General features: G+C 44.0%; 1 protein-coding gene across 2 annotated transcripts in view; it reads left to right on the forward strand.

Annotated features, from left to right (window-relative positions):
• Positions 1-21,172, forward strand: part of MED13 (mediator complex subunit 13) — a 176,794-nt gene that overhangs the window by 59,548 nt on the left and 96,074 nt on the right. For both annotated transcript variants that reach the window (XM_081945361.1, XM_081945360.1), the window contains exon 4: positions 16,596-16,741. In XM_081945361.1, coding sequence (XP_081801487.1) covers positions 16,596-16,741 — 146 coding nt within the window. The remainder of the gene's footprint in view (positions 1-16,595; positions 16,742-21,172) is intronic.

Raw genomic sequence — 21,172 nt, forward strand, 5'->3', positions numbered from 1 at the left:
TCCCAGAGCGGTAGAGATTGCCAAAAGCCCCCTTGAGGGCGGCAAGCTGCCCAGGCATCTGAGTGAGACAAGTATCACTTAGTAAAGGATTCAGCCGGGCAAGCAGGAAACACAGGGCACAAGCCTTCCATAGGCAGGCCCTGCTGCGCTGGATCCAGAGGAACAGGAGCGCGATCGGCTGGAAGGACAGCGCAGGTCCCACCCAGAAGGTGAGCCCGCCACTAGAAGCTCTGCGAGGCGCCAGAGCGCTCTGCTGCTCCCCAAACATCTTTTTAAAGACTTCTAGTGTTGGGGCATTCACAATTTCTGGAGGCAACTTCTGTTCCACTGATTAATTGTTCTGACTGTCAGGAAGTTTCTCCTCAATTCTAAGTTGCTTCTCTCCTTGATTAGTTTCCACCCATTGCTTCTTGTTCTACCCTCAGGTGCCTTGGAAAATAGTTTGACTCCTTCTTCTTTGGGGCAGCCCCTGAGATATTGGAAGACTGCTATCATGTCTCTGCTAGTCCTTCTTTCTCTTAAGCTAAACATACCCAGTTCCTGCAACCGTTCTTCATATGTTTTAGTCTCCAATCCCCTAATCCTCTTTCTTGCTCTTCTCTGCACTCTTTCTAGAGTCTCCACATCTTTTCTACATCGTGGCGACCAGAACTGAATGCAGTATTCCAAGTGTGGCCTTACCAAAGCATTATAAAGTGGTATTAACCCTTCACCTGATCTTGATTTTATCCCTCTGTTTATGTAGCCTAGAACTGTGTTGGCTTTTTTGGCAGCTGCTGCCAAAAACAGTTTATGTCTAGGATGTGAGGGGTCTGCAGGTATCTTCTCAGCCCTCCTCCTGACCTGTGCGATACAGATAGTCCTCAACTTAAAATCATTCATTGAGTGACTATCCGAAGTTACAATAGCACTGAAAAAAACCTGACGTTACAACTTGCCCTTATGATTGTTGCAGCATCCTCATGGTCACATGATTCAAAATTTGGATGCCTGGCAATTGGCTCCTATTTATGATGGTCCTGGGGTCATGTGATCCTCTTTTGGAACCTTCTGACCGTCAGGGAAGAAGTCAAATTCATTTAACAACCGTGTGACTAACTTAACAACTGCAGTGATTCACTTAGCGGTGGCTAAAAAAAAAAAAAGGCTGCAAAATGGGTCAAAAGTCACTTAACAAATCTCTCACTTAACCACAGAAACATTGGGCTCGATTGTGGTCGTTAAGTCGAGGACTCCCTCTATTTTGTAAATCGTTAACTTTCTCACAGTGGCTGCATCTTATTACTGCTGCATAATTTCACGCCATAATTTTGTTTACATTTAAAATGAAATGAAGCTTCCCCTTTTTGCTACATGCTTCTTCTGTAACCTGTGCAGAATATCTTTCCTTTAGGCAAATGAAGGGCTGCATTGGCTCAACATTTTTCTTCTTCTGTCGTTTAACCAGCTTGGCGGGTTGTGGGACTGTATGATTCATGGTGTAAAATCATCCAGATTGCTACTGAGAAGCGTGTCCGAATTTATATTTATGTTTAAGCTGCTATTGTAGAATTCAATATTTCATTGACAGGTCCTAGTGGCTGTTGATGAAAAGTAAACTTTTTATTAGGTGTGTATTCTTCATCTTATGAGACAAATGAGCCAAAAAGCAGAACTCGGTATTAGGGGGAAAAAATCCCATATTCTTGACTTTCACTTGAACTTCCCAGGTTTGCCCCCCCCCCAAAAAAAAAATGGAAGTACTGGTGGTCCTCAACTTACAATGGTTTGTTTAGCGACCGTTCACAGTTACAGCAGCACTGAAAAAAGTGACTTATGACCATTTTTCACATTTACAACCATCGCAGCATCCCCGTGGCCAAGGGATCAAAATTTGGATGTTGGGCAACTGATTCATATTTATGACGGTTGCAGTGTCCCGGGGTCATGTGATCCCTTTTGGTGATCTTCTTATAACCAAAGTCAGTGGGGAAACCAGATTCACTTAACAGCTGTGTTGCTAACTTAACAACTGCAGTGATTCATTTAACAACTCTGGCAAGAAAAAAGTCATAAAATGGGACAAATAAACTGTTTCGCTTAGCAACAGAAATGTTGGGCTCCATTCTGGTCGTAAGTCGAAGACTACCTGTTTTGCTAGTTTGTTCACTGTTGGATAGTCATGCTTTCAATGTTAATCAATGAGCCGTGGTGGCAAAGTGGTCAGAATGGAGTACTGCAGGCTACTTCTGCTGACTGCCGGCTGTCTACAGTTCTGCAGTTCAATTCTGACCGACTGAAGGTTGACTCAGCCTTCCATCCTTCCGAGGTTCGAAAAATGATCCAGATTGTTGTGGGGATGATATGATGACTCTGTAAACCGCTTAAGAGGGGGCTGTAAAGTACTGTGAAGCGGAATATAAGTCTTAAGCTCTATTGCTAATGTTTGATGACAGAAAGTAGAGGTGGAGAATTGCTCCCAGGTTGTGTAATGGATTAGCAATCAGGCTGTTTAAACTGTACAGTCCTCGATTTATGACCACAATTGAGCCCAAAATTTTTGTTACTGTCAGACATTTATCAATAGAGTTTTGCCCCATTTTACAACCTTTTTTGCCACATTTGTTAAGTGAATCAGTGCAGTTAAGTAAGTAACACAGTTGTTAATCTGGTTGACTTTGATTTTCATAAGGTCACACGACCCTGGGACATTGCATAATGCGAATCATAAATACGAGTCAATTGCCAAGCGTCCAAATTTTGATCCCATGGCCACGGGGATATGCTTACAACGGTGATAAGTGTGAAAAATTGATCATAATCATTTCTTTTTCAGTGCTGTTGTAAATTCAGTCACTAAATGAACTGTTGTAAGTAGAGAGCTATCTATATTATACAGTTCATCATTAATCTAATATTCCTACAAATCTTTTCTCAATCAAGACCTGAACATCATTTACCGTATTTTGAGGCATTTGGTCTAAGACCCAAGTGTAGCTACTCAGCATATTGGCCGGGGAATTCTGGGAGTTGAAGTCCACGTGTCTTAAAGTTGCCAAGGTTGGGAAATCCTAGGACAGGGGTGTCCAAACTTGGGAACTTTAAGACTTGTGGACTTCAACTCCCAGAATTCCCCAGCCAGCATGGCTGGCTGGGGAATTCTGGGAATTGAAGTCCACAAATCTTAAAAGTTCCCAAGTTTGGACACCCCTGCCCTAGGAGAACAGTTTGAGAGTTTGCCAAGCAGACTGCTTGCTCTTGGACATACTGTCAAGCCGTTTATCTGATGAATTTAACGAAAGTGAAAAGTGGAACTGCTTATAAGACCTTTTGGCTGTGTTGTGGGAACAATATTTCTTGGCTAGTGCTCATATGGCTTTGCTATAAAAAAAACCCACTACCTTTTGTGGTAACATTTCTTATCGTAACAGTATTATTTTAACACAGAACTTAAGTAAAATAATTTATGTTGATTTAACTTGGGTATAGAACACATTTTTTTTAAAATTTTGTTTCCCCCTTCATCCAGTTTCAAGCTGTGGTGGGGGCAGTATAAAATACGATGGAATCGTCTCTATCACCAAGGTTTTATATATCCACTTGTGCACTCTAGAGAACAGTTTACATTAGTTTAAAAAGTGGGACTATTGACTGTATGGAATAATAGCTGAAATACACACCTGATGAAAGGTTGAAGTTAGCCTTCATTATCACAATAATATTTGAACGAATACACTTGCAGTTAGAAACTTAATTGTACATTTTCAAGATCACGTGAAGTGTTCAAGATCAAGTTCTTGAACAAGATCACGTGAAGTGTTAATACCACTTTGTAATGCCTTGGTAAGGCCACACTTGGAATACGGCATTCAGTTTTGGTCACCACGATGTAGAAAAGATGTGGAGACTCTAGAAAGAGTGCAGAGAAGAGCAACAAAGAGGATTAGGGGACTGGAGGCTAAAACCTATGAAGAACGGTTGCAGGAACTGGGTATGTCTAGCTTAAGAGAAAGAAGGACTAGGGGAGACATGATAGCAGTGTTCTAATATCTCAGAGGTTGCCACAAAGAAGAGGGAGTCAAACTATTCTCCAAAGCACCTGAGGGTAGAACAAGAAGCAATGGGTGGAAACTAATCAAGGAGAGAAGCAACTTAGAACTGAGGAGAAATTTCCTGACAGTCAGAACAATTAATGAGTGGAACAGAAGTTGCCTCCAGAAGTTGTGAATGCCCCAACACTGGAAGTCTTTAAGAAGATGTTGGATAGCCATTTGTCTGAAACGGTATAGGGTTTCCTGCCTAAGCAGGTGGTTGGACTAGAAGACCTCCAAGGTCCCTTCCAACTCTACTATTGTATTGTATTGTATTGTATTTGTAAGGCCAAAGAAGGAAAGCTTAAGGACAATCCCATTCACACTTCAAGGCAAGTTATTTGTTTGTTTAAGTTTCTATGTCTATGCTAATTCAATGACTCTGGGCAGCTTACAAGAAAATAAAAGGAAAAACTATATACCTTTATTAAATATCGATATTATGTACATTGCGTAATTTCCGTGGTCATGAGGCCAACGTGACTATACGCCAAGGTGGGGGGAATGCTGTTAACATTTCCACCAAAGTCGTACCTGTTAATACTCTCAGGTGCTTTGGAGAACAGCTTAACTCCCTCTTCTTTGTGGCAGCCCCTCAAATAATGTAAGACTGTGATCATGTCATCCCTAGCCCTTCTTTTCATTAAATGAGACATACCTAATTCCTGCAACCGTTTGCTTTCTAATAAAATTACACACAGAAGCAAGTTGTTGTGAAAGACGATTTGAAAATAAGCTAAAGTTGATGGGACTTTCTGATTTTGTGTGTGCGTGCGTGCTTTTGGCTGACTCTGCCGGAGCCAGTTGCAGTTCTGGGCAATCTTTTCAAAGTTATATTGGAGTAGTATGTGCTCAAGTGACATCCCACCAATGACAGCATCTGTCATGAATGGTGACATCATTGGCTGTATGCCACAGTCTTCCTTGCCTCTCATATGCACCTTTTTACCACTATCTTGAGTTTGTTGCTGCCCCATTGGTGACAGTTTTTAAAAGCAAGAACTGGACATAAGTCACTTTTTTTCAGCAATGTAATTTTAAACGGTTGCTGAACAAATGGTTATAGATAGAGGACTACTATAGAGCAGGATAGAAACACAAACTAGGGAACTGACCTGAATAGAAGAGAATATACAGGGAGTCCTCGACTTACAACAGTTCCTTTAGTGACCGTTCAAATTTACAACAGCCCTGAAAAAAGTGACTTATGACCGTTTTCACATTTGATGACCATTATAACAACCTCTGATGGCCACATGGTCCATTGTGATCCAAGATCACTTCCATTAGCAACTGACTCATATTTATGACAGTTGCTGTGTCCCAAGGTCATGTGATCAACTTTTGCGACCTTCTGACAAGCAAGAAAGGTCATAAAATGAGGCAAAATTCGCTTAACAGCTGTCTCACTTTGCAACAGAAATTTTGGGCTCAATTAAGTCTTAAGTCGGGGACGACCTGTCAGGAAGCTCAGGGTTGAACAGTGGAGTCCTTGCTCTGAGTTTGGTTGTTTGCTTGTAGACGTTTCATTACCCAACTAGGTAACACCATCAGCACCAAAAATCCCATAGTCTCGAACCATGAAGAATTTTCTAAATCAGGGGTCGGCAACCTCGAACACTCAAAGAGCCACAAAGATCCTAACCGGAAGCCCCCTGCTCAATTCTGGAGCCAACTGGAAGTCCAGTTCCCCCACCATAGAGTCTCCTCCTAGCGCTGTGTCCTTTTTTCCTCTGCCGACTGGACATCTGGTTCCCACCATCACAGAGTCTCTTCCTAGAGCAGCGTCCTTTTTCCTCTACCTGCCCTAACCAAAAGCCCTATCAATTGTGGAGCCAACCTGTGACAGAGAGCTGCACAAGAGGGATAAAAGAGCCACATGTGACTCCAGAGCTGCATGTTGCCGACCCCTGTTCTAGGCCTTCCTGGTGTCCTTGGAAGTCAGTTTTAAAAATCCTATTCCAAGGATCACTTTCGATTAGGACTGTAACCACATAAACCAGGGGTCAGCAACCTTAAACACTTAAAGAGCCACAAAAGTCCTAACCGGAAGCCCCCCATTCAATTCTGGAGCCGACCAGAAGTTTGGTTCCCCCACCATAGAATCTCCTCCTAGTGCGGTGTCCTTTTTCCTCTACCTGTCCTAACCGAAAGCCCTATCAATTGTGGAGCCGATTGGCGACGGAGCCGCAGCAGAGAGATGAAAGGGTCCACTTTTGCACTATTTCTGATCTCACTTTAAGAGCTCCTCTGTGCATTGACACCTTTTACGACCACAATTGAGCCCAACATTTTTGTGGTTAAGTGAGACATTTGTTAGGCAGCTTTTGCCTCATTTTACAACCGTTCTTGCAACAACCGTCGTTAAGTGAATCCCCGCAGCTCATAGGTTAATAACCCCGGTTGTTAAATGAATCTGGCTTCCCTGTTGACTCTGCTTGTCAGAAGGTCGCAAGAGTTGATCACGTGACCCCGGGACACAGCAACCGTCATAAATAGGAGTCAGTTGCCAAGGGCCTGAATTTTGATCACATGAGCGTGGGGATGCTGCAAAGGTTGTAACTGCGAAACACATTCCTAAGTCACATTTTTCAGTGCTATTGTAACTTTGAACGGTCACTCAATGAACTTTTGTAAGTCGAGGACTACCTGTACTCTAAGTAGCAAGTAGTCCATGGTCTGGATTAGTCCCGAGAACCTATCAGAGGATTCTCTATTCCCATGATGGAAACCTATGGCCCGTGTGGCATGGGGAGCCCTCTCTGTGGCCGCCCAGCTCATCTCCACCGCGCATGGTGTGCACCTCCTGCCGGCCAGCTGATTTTTTTGGGTCTCTATCGCACATGCGGGAGACATGCATCCATGCGTGCGAGGGGGGGTGTCATGTGCGCATGCACGGGGCGCGGGGGGCATAGGGGGTGTGGTGCCCCCCCGTGGCCCATTTTTGGTCCCAGGAGGCTTCAGGGCATGCACAAGGGGGTGCGGCGGCATTATGGGTGTTGGCAAAAAGCTTAGCCATCACTGCTCTATTCCTTCTTTCTTACTGATTGGTGTCACACTGATCATTCCATGCAAACGTTAAGATTTCGGAATCTTACTCTTTGACTCTTAGTAACGCCTTGTTTGGGTCTCAGTGTGATTTATCTGGGCATAATAGACTTTTGTTGTGTATCTGGATAACAAAAGAAAGTTAATTGGTTTGAACGTTCTTTTACAAAGGCCAGATTAGGTCGTCTATTTTTTATTTTTTATTATTTTTAGTAAATCAAATGAAGACGATCGGGCGCTTCATAAAGGCCTGCAATCTTTTAACTAATTAAAAACAAGTGATTAATTGCAGTAAACAGGATTTGAGCAGGCATGGGCAAGAACGTAATTCGTGAATCCCATCAAACCCTGCAATTGAGTTGAGTTCAGTTTTCACGAGCGTATAATTATTTTTCTCTGGCAGTCAAGTAAGAAATATAACGTAGTGTGTAATTTCATTATTTTGAGAGCTCACTTAAATTACTTTTGGGGATCAGTTCCATTTCCATTCAAGTTAACTGTAGGGAATGAAGACATTTATGGCTTTTCCTTGTAATCAGATGAGCTCTTTCCCCTAGAAGAGTTAAAAACGTCCTGAAGAAACTTAATTATTCAGAAAAAAAAAAATTCTAGGCTTCTCCAGTTGTTGAATTCTTCAGTCTGATTCCTGCGTGGCAAAATCGTAGCATAATAATGTTTCTTCTGATAGTCCATACATTTTATAATAAACGCTGAAGAATGAATTTATCCCAAGAATGAATACTATCCCAAGATAGGGAGTTGGAGAAGCTTCTTTGAGGAGAAGAAAAACGTCTTCAAAGAAAAACCAGAAAAGCCCAGTTGCGTCTTGAAAAGGCACCTTTGTGATCTCAAGATATTTTGTTGGTTTAAAATATGGACACACTGCTTTTTGTGAAATCTACAACTGGTGCTGCTTCTTTTTTTCAGACGGCAAAAACAAACTTCACTTTAAAAGTAACGTGTTAAACTGCGTTTTGCATAGACGAGCAGAAATTCAAATTGCTAATTGCTGAGCCAATAGTCACCAAAAGGCCATCAAAACCCAGAGTGAGAGGTACAAGCTTTGGAAGAGGCCTTTCTTTTATAGAATAACAGAATTGGAAGGGACCTTGGAGGTCTTCTAGTCCACCCCCCTTCTTAGGTAGGACACCCTATAACAGTGATGGCAAACCTTTTTTGGCTGCCATGCCAAAAGAGGGGGAAGCACAGGGGGATCATGCACCGGCATGCCACACCCATAATGCTATGCGCACCCCCTCAGCAACACACATACACCGCTTTTGCTAGGTTTTTTTTTTTTTTTTGCCTTCCCCAAGCTCCAGAGACTTTCTAGGAGCTTGGGGAGAGCGAAAGCAGCCCCCCGCCCCCCCGGATGCCCTTTGGAGGCCTCAAGTGCTTCCCTGAAGCTTCCAGAGGGCAAAAAAATGGACCTACGGGGAACCCAGAAGTTTGGGAATGGTGAACTCTGGTTTCTCCGTAGGGCCAATTTTTGACCTCTGGAGCCTCCCTGAAGGCTCCGGAGGGTGAAAAACAGACCTACGGACAAACTTAAAGTCACTTCCAGTTTGCTCGTAGGGCCGGTTTTCGCCCTCCGGAGCCTTCAGGGAAGTCTCCTGAAAGTCCCTGAAGGCTCCGGAGGTCAATAATTGGCCCTACGGACATACTGGAAGTAACCATTCCTGAACTTCTGGGTTCCCCATAGGGCCGATTTTTGACCTCAGGGGCTTTAGGCTTCCCTGAGGTCTCCGGAGGGCAATAAACGGCCCTACGAGCAAACCGAAAGTGACTTCCGGTTTGCCCGTAGGGCCGGTTTTCGCCCTCCGGAGCCTTTAGGGAAGCCGCCTGAACGCTCTGGAGGGCGAAAAACCGTCTATGAGCAAACCGGAAGTCTGTTCCTGAAGTTCTGGTTTGCTCATAGGGCCGGTTTTTCGCACTTTGGAGGCTTCAGGGAAGCCTCCGGAGGGCAAAAAACTGCCTCAAAAGAAGGCCAAAGTCAGCTGGCCAGTGCATGCTTGTTGGCCAGTGCGTACGTTCCACTTTGTTTGTTCTCACTGTCAGGAAATTTCTCCTTAGTTCTAGGTTGCTTCTCTCCTTGATTAGTTTCCACCCATTGCTTCTTGTCCTGCCCTCAGGTGCCTTGGAGAATAGTTTGACTCCCTCTTCTTTGTGGCAACCCCTGAGATATTGGAAGACTGCTATCATGTCTCCCCTAGTCCTTCTTTCTATTAAACTGGACATGCCCAGTTCCTGCAACCGTTCTTCATATGTTTTAGCCTCCAAACCCCTAATCCTATTTCTTGCTCTTCTCTTCTGTGATGTTCTGTCTGAAAATGTTAGCAAGGGCCTTGTTATGGATTGGCAGGGTTTCATATTCCAATTTCAAATTAATTTTCTTTTATCAGTAAAATTGCTTAATAACATCAATTGCATCTCAGTTACAAAATGATTAAGCGTATCTTACTTTTAATTGTCTAGGGGTTTTCTGTATTGTTTCTTCAATAGCAATTTGGCTGTAATTTTCCCCAAGTAGCTTCTTGTACAAAAATAAATGGCCAAAATGGTTAAAGCCTCATTGCCAATTACTTGACTTCTGAATTTCTGGTTTCTTATGCAGAGAAATTTGTCCTCTGCCACAAGATCTGGTCTATTTTCATTTGTCTGTTAGCTACTCTACAGCTGCTTGGAACTGGCTCATAGCCAGTGTAAAATGAAGGCTGAATCTGTTTCTGAGCTAATGCTTAAAGATCTAGCACAGGCTGACCCCGACACCGGGACACCAAATCTTGCACTGTATAATGGCTTCATTTGTTTGTTTGTTTTTGAAGCTCAGCACTGCCTTGATGGAAAAGGTAAATTAATTGACGGACGCACAAAAAGCAGAATATGGGTACCCCCCTCGACTTAGTATCACAATTGAGCCCAAATTCTCGGTTGCTAACCAAGATAGTGAAGTGAGTTTTGCCCCATTTTATGACCTTCCTTGCCACAGTTGTTAAGTGAATAACTGTAGTGATTAAGTTTTGCGTTGGCTATGTGAACCTGGCTTCTCCACTGACTTTGCTGGCGGTGTCCCATGGTCACGTGATTTCCCCCTTTGCGGCCTTCTGACAAGCAAAGTCATCGGGGGATGCCAGATTCGCTTAACAACCGTGTTACCAACTTAACAGAAGCAGCGATTCACTTAACATCTGTGGCAGGAAAGGTCCTAAAGTGGAGCAAAACTCACTTAATATTGTCTCGCTTAGCAACAGATATTTTGTGGTCCTAAGGACTCTCTGTACCTGAGTGTCTTTTAGGAAAACAAAAACAACACCAATTTCGTTGTATTTATTTTGTACAATGACAATAAAGACTATACTATAACAAACACCTTTTAGCTTCTATTGAGTCTTTACCAGCAGATCATGTGCAATGCTTCCCATCATTTGAGAGTGGGTGGGAATTGTTTTTACTTCGTCGTGAAGACTTGGCTTCTCCCTAGTGGTGGAGGCAGCATCCAGGCTGGGTTAACCTTCATCCACTCATCTCGAGGACTGAGTCTGGTAAAGCTGTTAAGCCACGCCCCTGTTGCTAGGCAGACCCAGCTTTCGACTCAGTCCCTCGATGAGGGCGAAACTGGGCTCCTGAGCTCCGTTTTCGGCTGCGATGGCCTCCTGCAACCCTCTGCCAGCGAAAACAGAGCACAGAAAAGCCGTGTGCAGCCCTCCCAAGCTCTGTTTTTGCTGGCAGAGGCACAATGAGCCAGTCCTTTGCTGTTTCCAGGGCGACCCCATGAGCCAGATCTAAGCACCCAACGGGCTGGATCCGGCCCCCGGGCCTTGAGTTTGACACCCCTGTTGTACAACATTCATACCATTCATTGAAATACGGCGACAAGAAGATAAATCCCTTGTCTGTCTCTGATTTGTCTTATTATTTAATATCAATTTTAACTCACTAAGAATTTTCTTTGGTCAGCGTGGTAGCAATGTCTCAGTGTGTCCTTGAAACATCTTGGATAGATGCTTATAATGCAAGTGACAAGGCGTTTATAAACATGTGCCCGGTTAATGAACTTGATTAGGGAGCTGTTAGAGGAGGAGAGTCATATTAGGCCAGTGTTTCTCAACTTTCGGACGGGTGCTATGGCTGGCTAGGACATCCTGGGAGTTGAAGTTCATCAACTCTCATTGTGTTACCCAGTTTTGGGGTAATGAACCATCTGCAGGAATACAACCAAGCTCAGAGAGTGCCAAGGACCCCTCATTTCAACCCTGAGCTATAAATATTCTCCTTTATGGAAAGTCCATCTCTTTTGAACTTGCCAGGATTGAAAGCACTGCGCTACTAGTCTTGGTAGCCAAGATTCAGAAAATCTGGTAGCATTTTCTGAGATTATTTTATTCAAGGCATGAGCTGATGTTCACTTCATTAGATGCACACTTATCAGTTAACAGTGGTAAAGTATTAAGAGCTTATTGTGTTATTAAATCCTTCTGAGATAGCTTGAAACCTGTTTGATATGTAAACTCGTGCGGTTCCCCCTTCAGTTGTACTGCAAAATGTTCCTTTCTTCCAAAACTGCCATTCGGAAATCTGTGTTGAAATGTCCTGGGAGATTAAAAATTCTGCTTTAACACGGTTCCTATTTTGCATCTGATGTCGAACTGGTTAATGGTCTTGCACAACATCTGGGATGTTTGTCCTACATAGAATCTAGGGTGGCACTGCTGGCAGATGATGGCATGTATCACCTCAGATGGAGAGAATGTGAAAGTGCCTCTAGCTGTAGGTTACGTGATTGGGACCTGGGATGGCACTATCAGTGTAGATGTAGGCATGAAGTAGAGTAGCTGGGACAGGGCAGTGGTGGGATTCAACCAGTTCGCACCACTTCGGGAGATCCGGTTGTTAAGTTTCTGAGCAGTTTGATGAACTGGCTGTTGAAAGAAATCATTAGGGCAGAGAACTGGTTGTTAAGTTATTTGAATCCCACCACTGCGCCAGGGGTGGAAAACGATGGCCCTTTTATGACTTGTGGAATTCTGGGAGTTGAAGTCCACACGTTATAAAGGAGCCATCATTCCCCACCTCTGAGCTAGGCGAGTTCTGTTGTTGCAAGAAAATTTGTGAGAATTTGCTTCAGATTGTGTGGTTGTCCACATACAAGTATGGACAGAACGGACAACCAGCTACAGCATGGATGTCCGAGCTTGGCAACTTTAAGATCTGTGGACTTCAACTCCCAGAATGCTGGCTGAGGAATTCTGGGAATTGAAGTCCATAAGTCTTTAAGTTGCCATGGTTGGACACCCCTTATAACAGGGGTGTCAAACTCGTCACGTTGTCGTCACGTGACATATCATTCCTCCCCTTCGCTAAACTGGATGTGAGTGTGGTCGTGCATGATGCATCCAGCCCGTGGGCTAAGATTTGATACCCTGCCTTATATGAAATATTGGTTTGGATTTATTTTTAATTTTTTAGGCTGTTTTTTATATGAATTTTTTTTTTGCCTGAATATTAAAATAAACTTAGTTCTCATTAGGTCCTTTGGCAAAGCAATTTAGTCAGGGAATAGTTCCTTGGAGTATATAAATTATAGTAATAAACCATGGCAACTCCACTGCACTGTTTGGTAGAAACCATTATATAGCAGTGCAGTAGAAGCCATTTTAAGGCACAACAAGCTGTATCTTAACAGAACACATATCCCGAGGTGTGCTAAGGGTGTCTTAGCCCTGCAGTATTTTTTTTTTCCCAGAGAGTAAGTTATTTATGTACCAAGTTTGGTTGAAATTGCTCGAGGCGTTCCAGAGTTATGCTGGAACATGCACACACATACGCAGCCATTTTTATATAATTGCAGACACATTTCTGTAGGAAAGTGTTTGTATATCCAGATTTTTGGTATGGGGTTTTGGTCTCTGTGCCATTTTGAACTTACTTATGGTTCAACTCACAGAAATCATTAAAGGGCCATAGTTGCCCAGCCCAGCCCAGCTACTTTACTTCATCCCTACATCTGGATCAGTTGTGAGATTCAATTTTTTTTACTACCGGTTCTGTGGGTGTGGCTTGGTAGGTGTGGCAGGGGAAGGATACTCTAAAATCCCTATTCCCTTCCCACTCCAGGGGAAGGTTACTACAAAATCCCCATTTCTTCCCGATCAGCTGGGACTTGGGAGGCAGAGAATAGATGGGGGCAGGGCCAGTCAGAGTGGCAGCAGAGTCAGAGAGTGAGGACGTTGGGGAGGAACATGGGTCAGTTCTGGAGTCTGGGGAAGGCTCAGACGAGGCTCTGCATCGGAGGCAGAGAGGGGGCCAGGGCCATCTGGGTGTTATGTGCTGCTTCCGGAGTCTGACATCAACGAGGCAGAGGAACAGGGAGAGCCTGTTCCCAGTGCGCGCATGCCCAGAGCTGCCAAAAGGCAAGAACAGTTAAGACAAAAGGGGCGACTCGGAAGTAAGACTTGGAGATGATTGACCCCACCCATAAGACATAAAAGAGGAGCAAAGGCACTTGAGCCTTTGCAGGAAGCAATTTTGTTCATTCTGGTCGGTTCAAACTCTGAGAGTCCATTTGACTCTGTGCTCCATTTGGCCTTGTAAAACTAATTGGCAATTAGGTCTTTGGCTGCGTTTCAAGGGAGCTAAAGGTGGGTGCTTAACAGCCTTATCCTGAAAGACTGTGGCAGATCTCTGTAGGACTCTTCACAGACTCTTTGTGTCTCATTACGGGCTGTGAATGAACATAATTCACAGCCGCTTAAATAAAAAGAGTGTGCTTGGGACTAAGCGTGTGATTTTTACTGTCTCAGGAAGCCTAGGCCAGAACAGACATTTCATTACCCAAACTGGGTAACCTCTTCAGCCCTTGAGCGTTAACTACTTTAGTAATGAGTTGGGAAGAGTTGGACATGACTTAGCGACTAAACAATGCCCACCTACGTTAAGTCTGAGATTTCAAACTTGGGTCACAGTCTTAGCTGGCAATGACACTAGTGTTTGTCAAACTGTGTGCAGTGATGCCCTAGGGCGCTGCAGTGACGTCACTCGCTGTTTTGTTTATTACATAGTAAGGTAATCCCACTGTGCCCCTATGGGTTTGTTGTGGTGTCACAGTTTGGGAACCACAACATTAAACCCTGGTTTTCAGTGCTTCTGTTTCCCTTGGAACAACAGGGGATAAGTTAGTTCCTGGGGTTGCGTTTGAGGATTGCCAGAATAACATCAAGCATCGCTATTGTTAGTTTACTTGCAATTTAATTGAATGGGAGAGAGTATGTTTCCGTGGGGTAATTTTTGTTTTGTTTTGTTCTCTGAAATGCTCATTAGTAATTAAAGATCATGGAATACAAATTAATTTTAAATAGTCCTGCCAAATATATTTTCCCTTAAGTGTTTTTAGAGTCTCCCCCCCCCTTTTTTTTTTTTTGAGGCCTCTCTTTCGCTAATGTTGTTCGGATTTCATCGTATTTTGAATCTAAAGACTGAATTGCCAATGTAGCTAGCCCGATTCTTTTTCTCGATTGTAACTTCAGGCTATTCAGATCTGAAAGCCAAGTACCTTTCTTCAAATGTTGCTGAGATATAATTTGGTGAAAGATGTGAGTGCTGCAAGATATTGGAGATCCTAATTCTGAAGGATATGCGGCTTCTTCGCATTCATTTTGCTATTCTCCTTTTGTACCATATTCCAAACTGGATTTTGGAAGCTGAGTCCTTTTTGTGTTATCTTACACATCTTACATCAAGGAACTTACAGCCATTCCTTTAGTGACTGTTCCAAGTTACAACTGCACTGAAAAAGCGACTTATGACCATTTTTCACATGACTGTTACAGCATCCCCTGGGTCATGTGTGACTTCCCGATGAGCAAAGACAAAGGGGACGGAAAGATTCCATTAACAACTATGCTGCTGACTTCACAACTGCAGCGATTCATTTAACAACTATGACAGGAAAGGTCGTAAAACTGGGACAAAACTGGCTTAACAAATATCCTGCTTAGGAACAGAAACTTTGGCCTCAATTGGGGTCGCAAATCAAGAACTACTTATATCGCTTAAAAAAAAAATCTTAATACCTACACCGGCAGTACAAGGTTTAATACTGCCACCCTAGGGGACCCACAAATCTTATTGCTGTACTGGTGGTCCTCGACTTACAACCATAATTGAGCCCAAAATTTCTGTTGCTAAGTGAGACATTTGTTAAGTGAGTTTTGTCCCTTTTTTTACGACTTCTCTTATCACAGTTGTTAAGGGAACCACTGCAGTTATTAAATTAGTTATATGGTAATTAAATGAATCCTTTGCTTGTCAGAAAGTGGCAAGAGGTGATCACATGACTCTGGAACATTGCAACCAGAAGTAGTATTCAGCCGGTTCGGGCCGGTTCACCAGACCCAGTAGTGGAAATCGCAGGTGGGCCCGCCCACCTCCACCCCCGGCTCTATGCCGCCCTATTTAGGCACTTTCTAAAGCCGCGCACATCTGTGCAAGCTGCAAGCGGGATCAAAGTGCATGCCCAGAAGGCCGAGTGCATGCGTGGACGGGGCCCGTGCGTTCAAATTTGCTAACCGGTAGGGAGAGTAAGTGAATACCACCCCTGACTGCAACCATCGTAAAGATGAGTCAGTTGCCAAGCGTCTGAATTTTTATCGTGACCACGGGGATGCTTGCAACAGTTGTCAGTGTGAAAAACAGTTTAAGTTTAAGTTTTATTAGATTTATAGACCGCCCCCTCTCCCCGAAGTCAGGTTTTTCAATACCGCCGTAACTTGGAATGGTCACTAAATGAACTGCTGTAACTCGAGGACTACCTGTACTATAGTTTCTGATCAGCCACTTTAGACTGTGATTTGTTAAATGGTAGCCTCTTAAGATTCTGCTCTCAGTTTACACATAATGGGTGCTTTAGGTCTGGTTGCTAATTTTTTAAGAGGCGCCCCCTTTTTTAAAAAAACAAACAAACATTGGCCAGCAACCTTCTTAGCATGGCGAACCCATGGCACACAGAGCCACATCTAAGGGCATGCGAGACGATACCCTAGGTCAATGCACTCGCTGGCCAGCTGATTTTCGGCCTTCCAGAGGGCAGGAGAAGGCCATTTTCGCCCTCCACAGTCTTCAGGAAAGCCTCTGGAACTTGTGGATGGCGAAAAACGAGCCCAATAGGCCAATCGGAAGTTACGAACTTCCGGTAGGCCTGTTGGGCTGTTTTTTGCCCTCCCCAGGCTCCAGAAGCTTTCCTGAAGACTGAGGAAGGTGAAAAGTCGCCCAACGGGCCTACTGGAAGTCCGGAGGCTTTAGTGAGGCCTGTGCACATGCGTGGGGGGTAGCATGGGGGTTGTGTGTGCATGCGTGGGGAGGGAGAGTATTGCATTATGGGTGTGGGCTCACGCATGCGCCTTTTGGCACCAGAGCAGCAAAACGTTCACCATCACTGCCCTAGGGGCTAATTAACTTTATTGTCTTCTGCTTCTTCTTTAGTGAGCACTTGTCTTGCTCGTTCACCTTCTTCTTGCACGGGGACAGCAACGTTTGCACCAGCGTGGAAATAAACCAGCATCAACCTGTGTACTTCCTGAGCGAAGAGCATCTCACCCTCGCCCAGCAGTCCAACAGTCCTTTCCAAGGTAGGGTTTGCTTGCCTGACTGCGAAAATGGAATCCTTCTGTTTTCCAAGCTTTCAATAAAAATATTGCGTGCGGGGAGGGGGGGGGGGAAACACAAGAGATGATTATACGTTGGGAGAACACTGGATGAGTTTCAGATTTTGTTTGTTTTACTTCTGCCTCCTATTTCCTTCTGGAGGTAAAGTAATAAAAATCTGATATACCGTAAATCGTGCACTAAAATATATAATCCTTAAAAAAAATCATTGTAAAAAGAATAACAATCTGGACGGTGTCTAAAAGATTGCTAGTCCTTGAAAATAGACATCATAGAAGCAAATGTATGAACAAGGTTTTCTTTTAACAGTTGCCTAATGAAAACACCTTAGGGCGAGTTGTACTTATAAAGGAGAATATTTGTAGCTCAAGGTTGAAATGAGGGGCCCTGGGTGGTCTTTCAGCTTTGTGTGTGTGTTTTGTTTTTGCAGACGTTTCATTACCGATCTAGATTATAACATTGGTGCTAGTAAGGGAGTCGTGTTTTCAAACTGATGATGTTACCTAGTTTGGTAATGAAACGTTTGCATGAAAACAGTCACGCTCAAAGAGCACCAAGCCCCCCCCCCCCCCCCAGTTGTACTTCCCTCAGCAAGGCATTTCATAATTGGGGTGCTTTCCTTAAGCTGGCCCTGCTGTTATAGTATAGTCTTTATTGTCATTGTACAAAATAAATACATCAAAATTGGTTGTTATAAACCCAAATGGACTTTGGGGGGCTTCAAGCAGTTGATTTTAATGCTGGGATGTGGGGTTTAGATGGAATTGAGGGAAGCAATCTTTTTAAATGTTTAAATCGGGGTTAGGTTAAATCGGGGCCCATAGGTCAAAGGCAGAAATTTAATGCTCCGTGGCTGGCGTTTATCCTTCAAGACTGGTGTTGCCCTCTGTAGCTTAACTGGGGTCTACGCTAGTTGCAGTTTCTAGACATTCTAAATTTACCTCTACACAGAATGTGCTGCACAAAGTTATTTAGACATTGGCCACTGAGGCTTGCCAGTTCAGTTAACGGTGCAAGTTGTGTATCAGTCAAAGGTGGGCATGGCTCCTCTTTGTGACTGTTTGGCTGGGCTTGTAGCAATACTGTATTGGTAGTCCTTGGCTTATGACGGTCCTATTGCTATTGCTATCTGTATTTGGCTTGGGACCCTGGGTTTCTGGTGGCTGTAAAGCCCTGTAAAGCAGTATATAAGTCTTAAGTGCTATTGCTATTAATAACTGCAATGATTCTCTTCACTGGGGCAAGAAAAGTCACACAATGGGACAAAATTCACTTAACTGTCTCGCGTAGCAACAGAAAGTTTGGGCTGAATTGTGGTCGTAAGTCGAGGACTACCTGTACTTCCCGTTCTTATCTCATCCAGAATAGGCCACTGTCCCACTTCCCAAGCACAAGAACAACCTGTGCTCAATACATTTAGTCGTTTCTGGATAGATTTTGAATTCCTTGGCTCTCGTTCAGCCTGCAAACTGTCTCCAGGCAATTGTCAAGCACCTACACATTCCAGTAGGAAAGAGAGATAATGTAATCCACATACTGATGACACAGCAGTGCAGATCACTGGATCACCACCCTTGCTGACTTAATATAAACAGGAAAGAGAGAAAAGATAGAATTCTATGGAATTCCACAAGGCAAAAAAAAACCCAGAAGTTGAACAGAAATCTCCAAGTAACCGTGGCAGGTTTGCAGACAGGAATGAAACGAACATCAGAAAAACAGAGCTGGAAGGGACCTTGGAGGTCTTCTAGTCCAGCGGTCACCAACTGGTGGTCCATGGACCACTGGTGGTTCATGAGAAAATTTTGGTGGTCCACAGAAAAGTTATTTGCATTTTTTATATCGCTCCTCAAACTATGAACCCTGGGCCGGATATGTGCAATGAACGCTTGTGTTGCTGCAGAGAGTCTCCCCCTTCGGGGTCTTTTTGTGCGGGTTGGAGGGGGGCAGAAATTCCAACTTGGGGTCTGCTTAGCCTCCTGGTGGGGGGCTTTGGGAGAAGGCTGGAGGGAAGTAACACAGGTGGCGAAGAGCCGGAGGGCCTCGTTCCACTGGGACTGCATCATAACCTGGAACTGGCTAACCATCTCAGACCGCTGAGCCTCTGGGCGCTGGTACCTGGCCTTGCACTCCCGCAGGTCTTCCCTCTCCTTGGAAAGCCTATGTTCGGAGTCCTCAGTGAGGTCTTCTGCTGAGCCTCCTTCTCGGTCAGATCCAATTTGAACTGAGCCAGCTGTTGTGCCAACTCTTTCTCGTGGTGGCTGCTTAGCTGCAGCAGCTGCTTCCTGTTGGGGCCCTTAGGAGCTGGGTTGAGCAGGCAAGGAGTGGCGAGTAGAGGCTGGCAAGGGCACCCCTCGACGTGAGTGACATTGAGTTGGCCATGTCCACCCAGTCACATGACCACCTTTCCGCGCCCACCAACTGGTCATTAGGCAGATCCTATTAGTGGTCCACGGGATTTAAAATTATGAATGTAGTAGTCCCTGAAGTGCGAAAGGTTGGTGACCCCTGTTCTAGTTCAACCCCCCCCCCACAAATGAGACCACTGTATTGGTTTCCCTGTAACCCCCCCCCCCCAACTCAACGATTTCATTAATAGAACTAGGATAATGAAAAGAAACACTCCCTGTCTTTCTCCAAGTAAAATTCACCAGTTAAGACAGTCAAAGATGTTTGCGTGCTAAGTCCAGATTTGAAACAAGACTGGCTGAAGAATAGGCTTCTTACTACAGGTAGTCCTGGATTTACAACCATTTGGTTAGTGACCATTCAAACTTACGATGACAATGGAAACAGTTACTTATGACAACTGTGGCAGCATCCCCAGGGCCATGTGATCAAAACTCAGATGCTTCATCAGCTTGGATTTGACAAAGAAAATGTTTATGATGAATTGAGAAGTGTTTGGCGGTTCGAATCCCTAGCGCTGCATAACGGAGTGAGCTCCTGTGACTTGTCCCAGCTTCTGCCAACCTAGCAGTTCGAAAGCATGTAAAAATGCAAGTAGAAAAATAGGGACCACCTTTGGTGGGAAGGTAACAGCGTACTGTGCGCCTTCGGCATTGAGTCATGCTGGCCACATGACCGCGGATGCATCTTTGGACAGCGCTGGTTTCTTCGGCTTTGAAACGGAGATGAGCATTGCCCCCTAGAGTCGGGAACGACTAGCACATATGAGCAAGGGGAACCTTTACCTAGTATGATTTATGTTGATTGCTTATTTAGTATCCTATGACTATCACACAGTGTTACGTCTTATGATTCTTGATGAATGTATTCTCTTATGTACACTGAGAGCTGATGCACCGAACACAAATTCCTTGTGTGTCCAATCACATTCGGCCAATAAAGAATTCTTATTCTTATTTCCTGGACTCCATGCAGTGATGGGTCTTTCTTAAATTAGTATTGTATCAACACGGAGCACAGCTTGACTTTCTGGTTGGTTGGTTTGGATTTCACTATTAAGTGACAGTTTACACCTTTGCCATGATCTGCTGAAGTTTGATCTTGTGACAGGTGCCTCCCTCTCTGTGCGGGTGGATACCCCATTAATATAGTCCACCCCGAGATTTAGGTGATCTGATGGGATTCTTAAACGCTGTGGAAAAATTTTCAGGTAAGGTTGCAGTCTTGGCGACCTGTGGAATAAAGCAAGAAAAGGGGCCATTAAGGTGCTTTTCTGAGGAATGTTTTGCACTCGCATTCTTAGTGCGTGAGTGATGTAAGAGTTAGCCAGAAACACTGGACATGCTTCAGAATGTATACTCATTTCCCTGTCTTTAAGAAAATATTTCTCCCGAGGTGCACACATTCATCTTCTTGGTCTAGATTTTTTTTTTTTTTTGGCTATTAATGTATAATCCACAATTGTTCACCCCGTTTTCACTGTGGAACAGAAATCCCTTGCCTTTAATTTATAATTTTCAGATCAGTATACCTTGCTTTTAGCATACCGTCTGTCTATTTCAATCAAATTCATTTAGGATCTCTTCCAAGTACAATGCATCGTCGAAAAATTCTATAATTCAAGCCCTTAACATGATTGTGCATTTTCTTAAACCAACGGGGATAAAATAAACTTTATTTGCTCACGCGCGTAAGCTTGATGCCCCTTGATGGTCTCTGAGCTTGCTGGTTTTCTTGCAGATGTTTCATTGCCCAACTAATTAATACCACCAGTGCTATAGGGAGTGCTATATTTATTTTATGTAAATAGAGAGCAAACCCCACTCCCTTCTAGCACTGATGAGGTTACCTAGTCTCCTCGTGATTGGCCCAAAGCCACCATCTGGCTTTCATGGCTAAGACGGAATTAGAACTCATCATTGGAACTCACAGTTCTAGGCTGTATCAACAGAGGGATAGAATCAAGATCGCGTGAAGGGTTAATT

The sequence above is a fragment of the Natrix helvetica genome, assembly GCF_964273705.1.
Source record: "Natrix helvetica genome assembly, chromosome: 2".
Classification (NCBI taxonomy): domain Eukaryota; kingdom Metazoa; phylum Chordata; class Lepidosauria; order Squamata; family Natricidae; genus Natrix; species Natrix helvetica.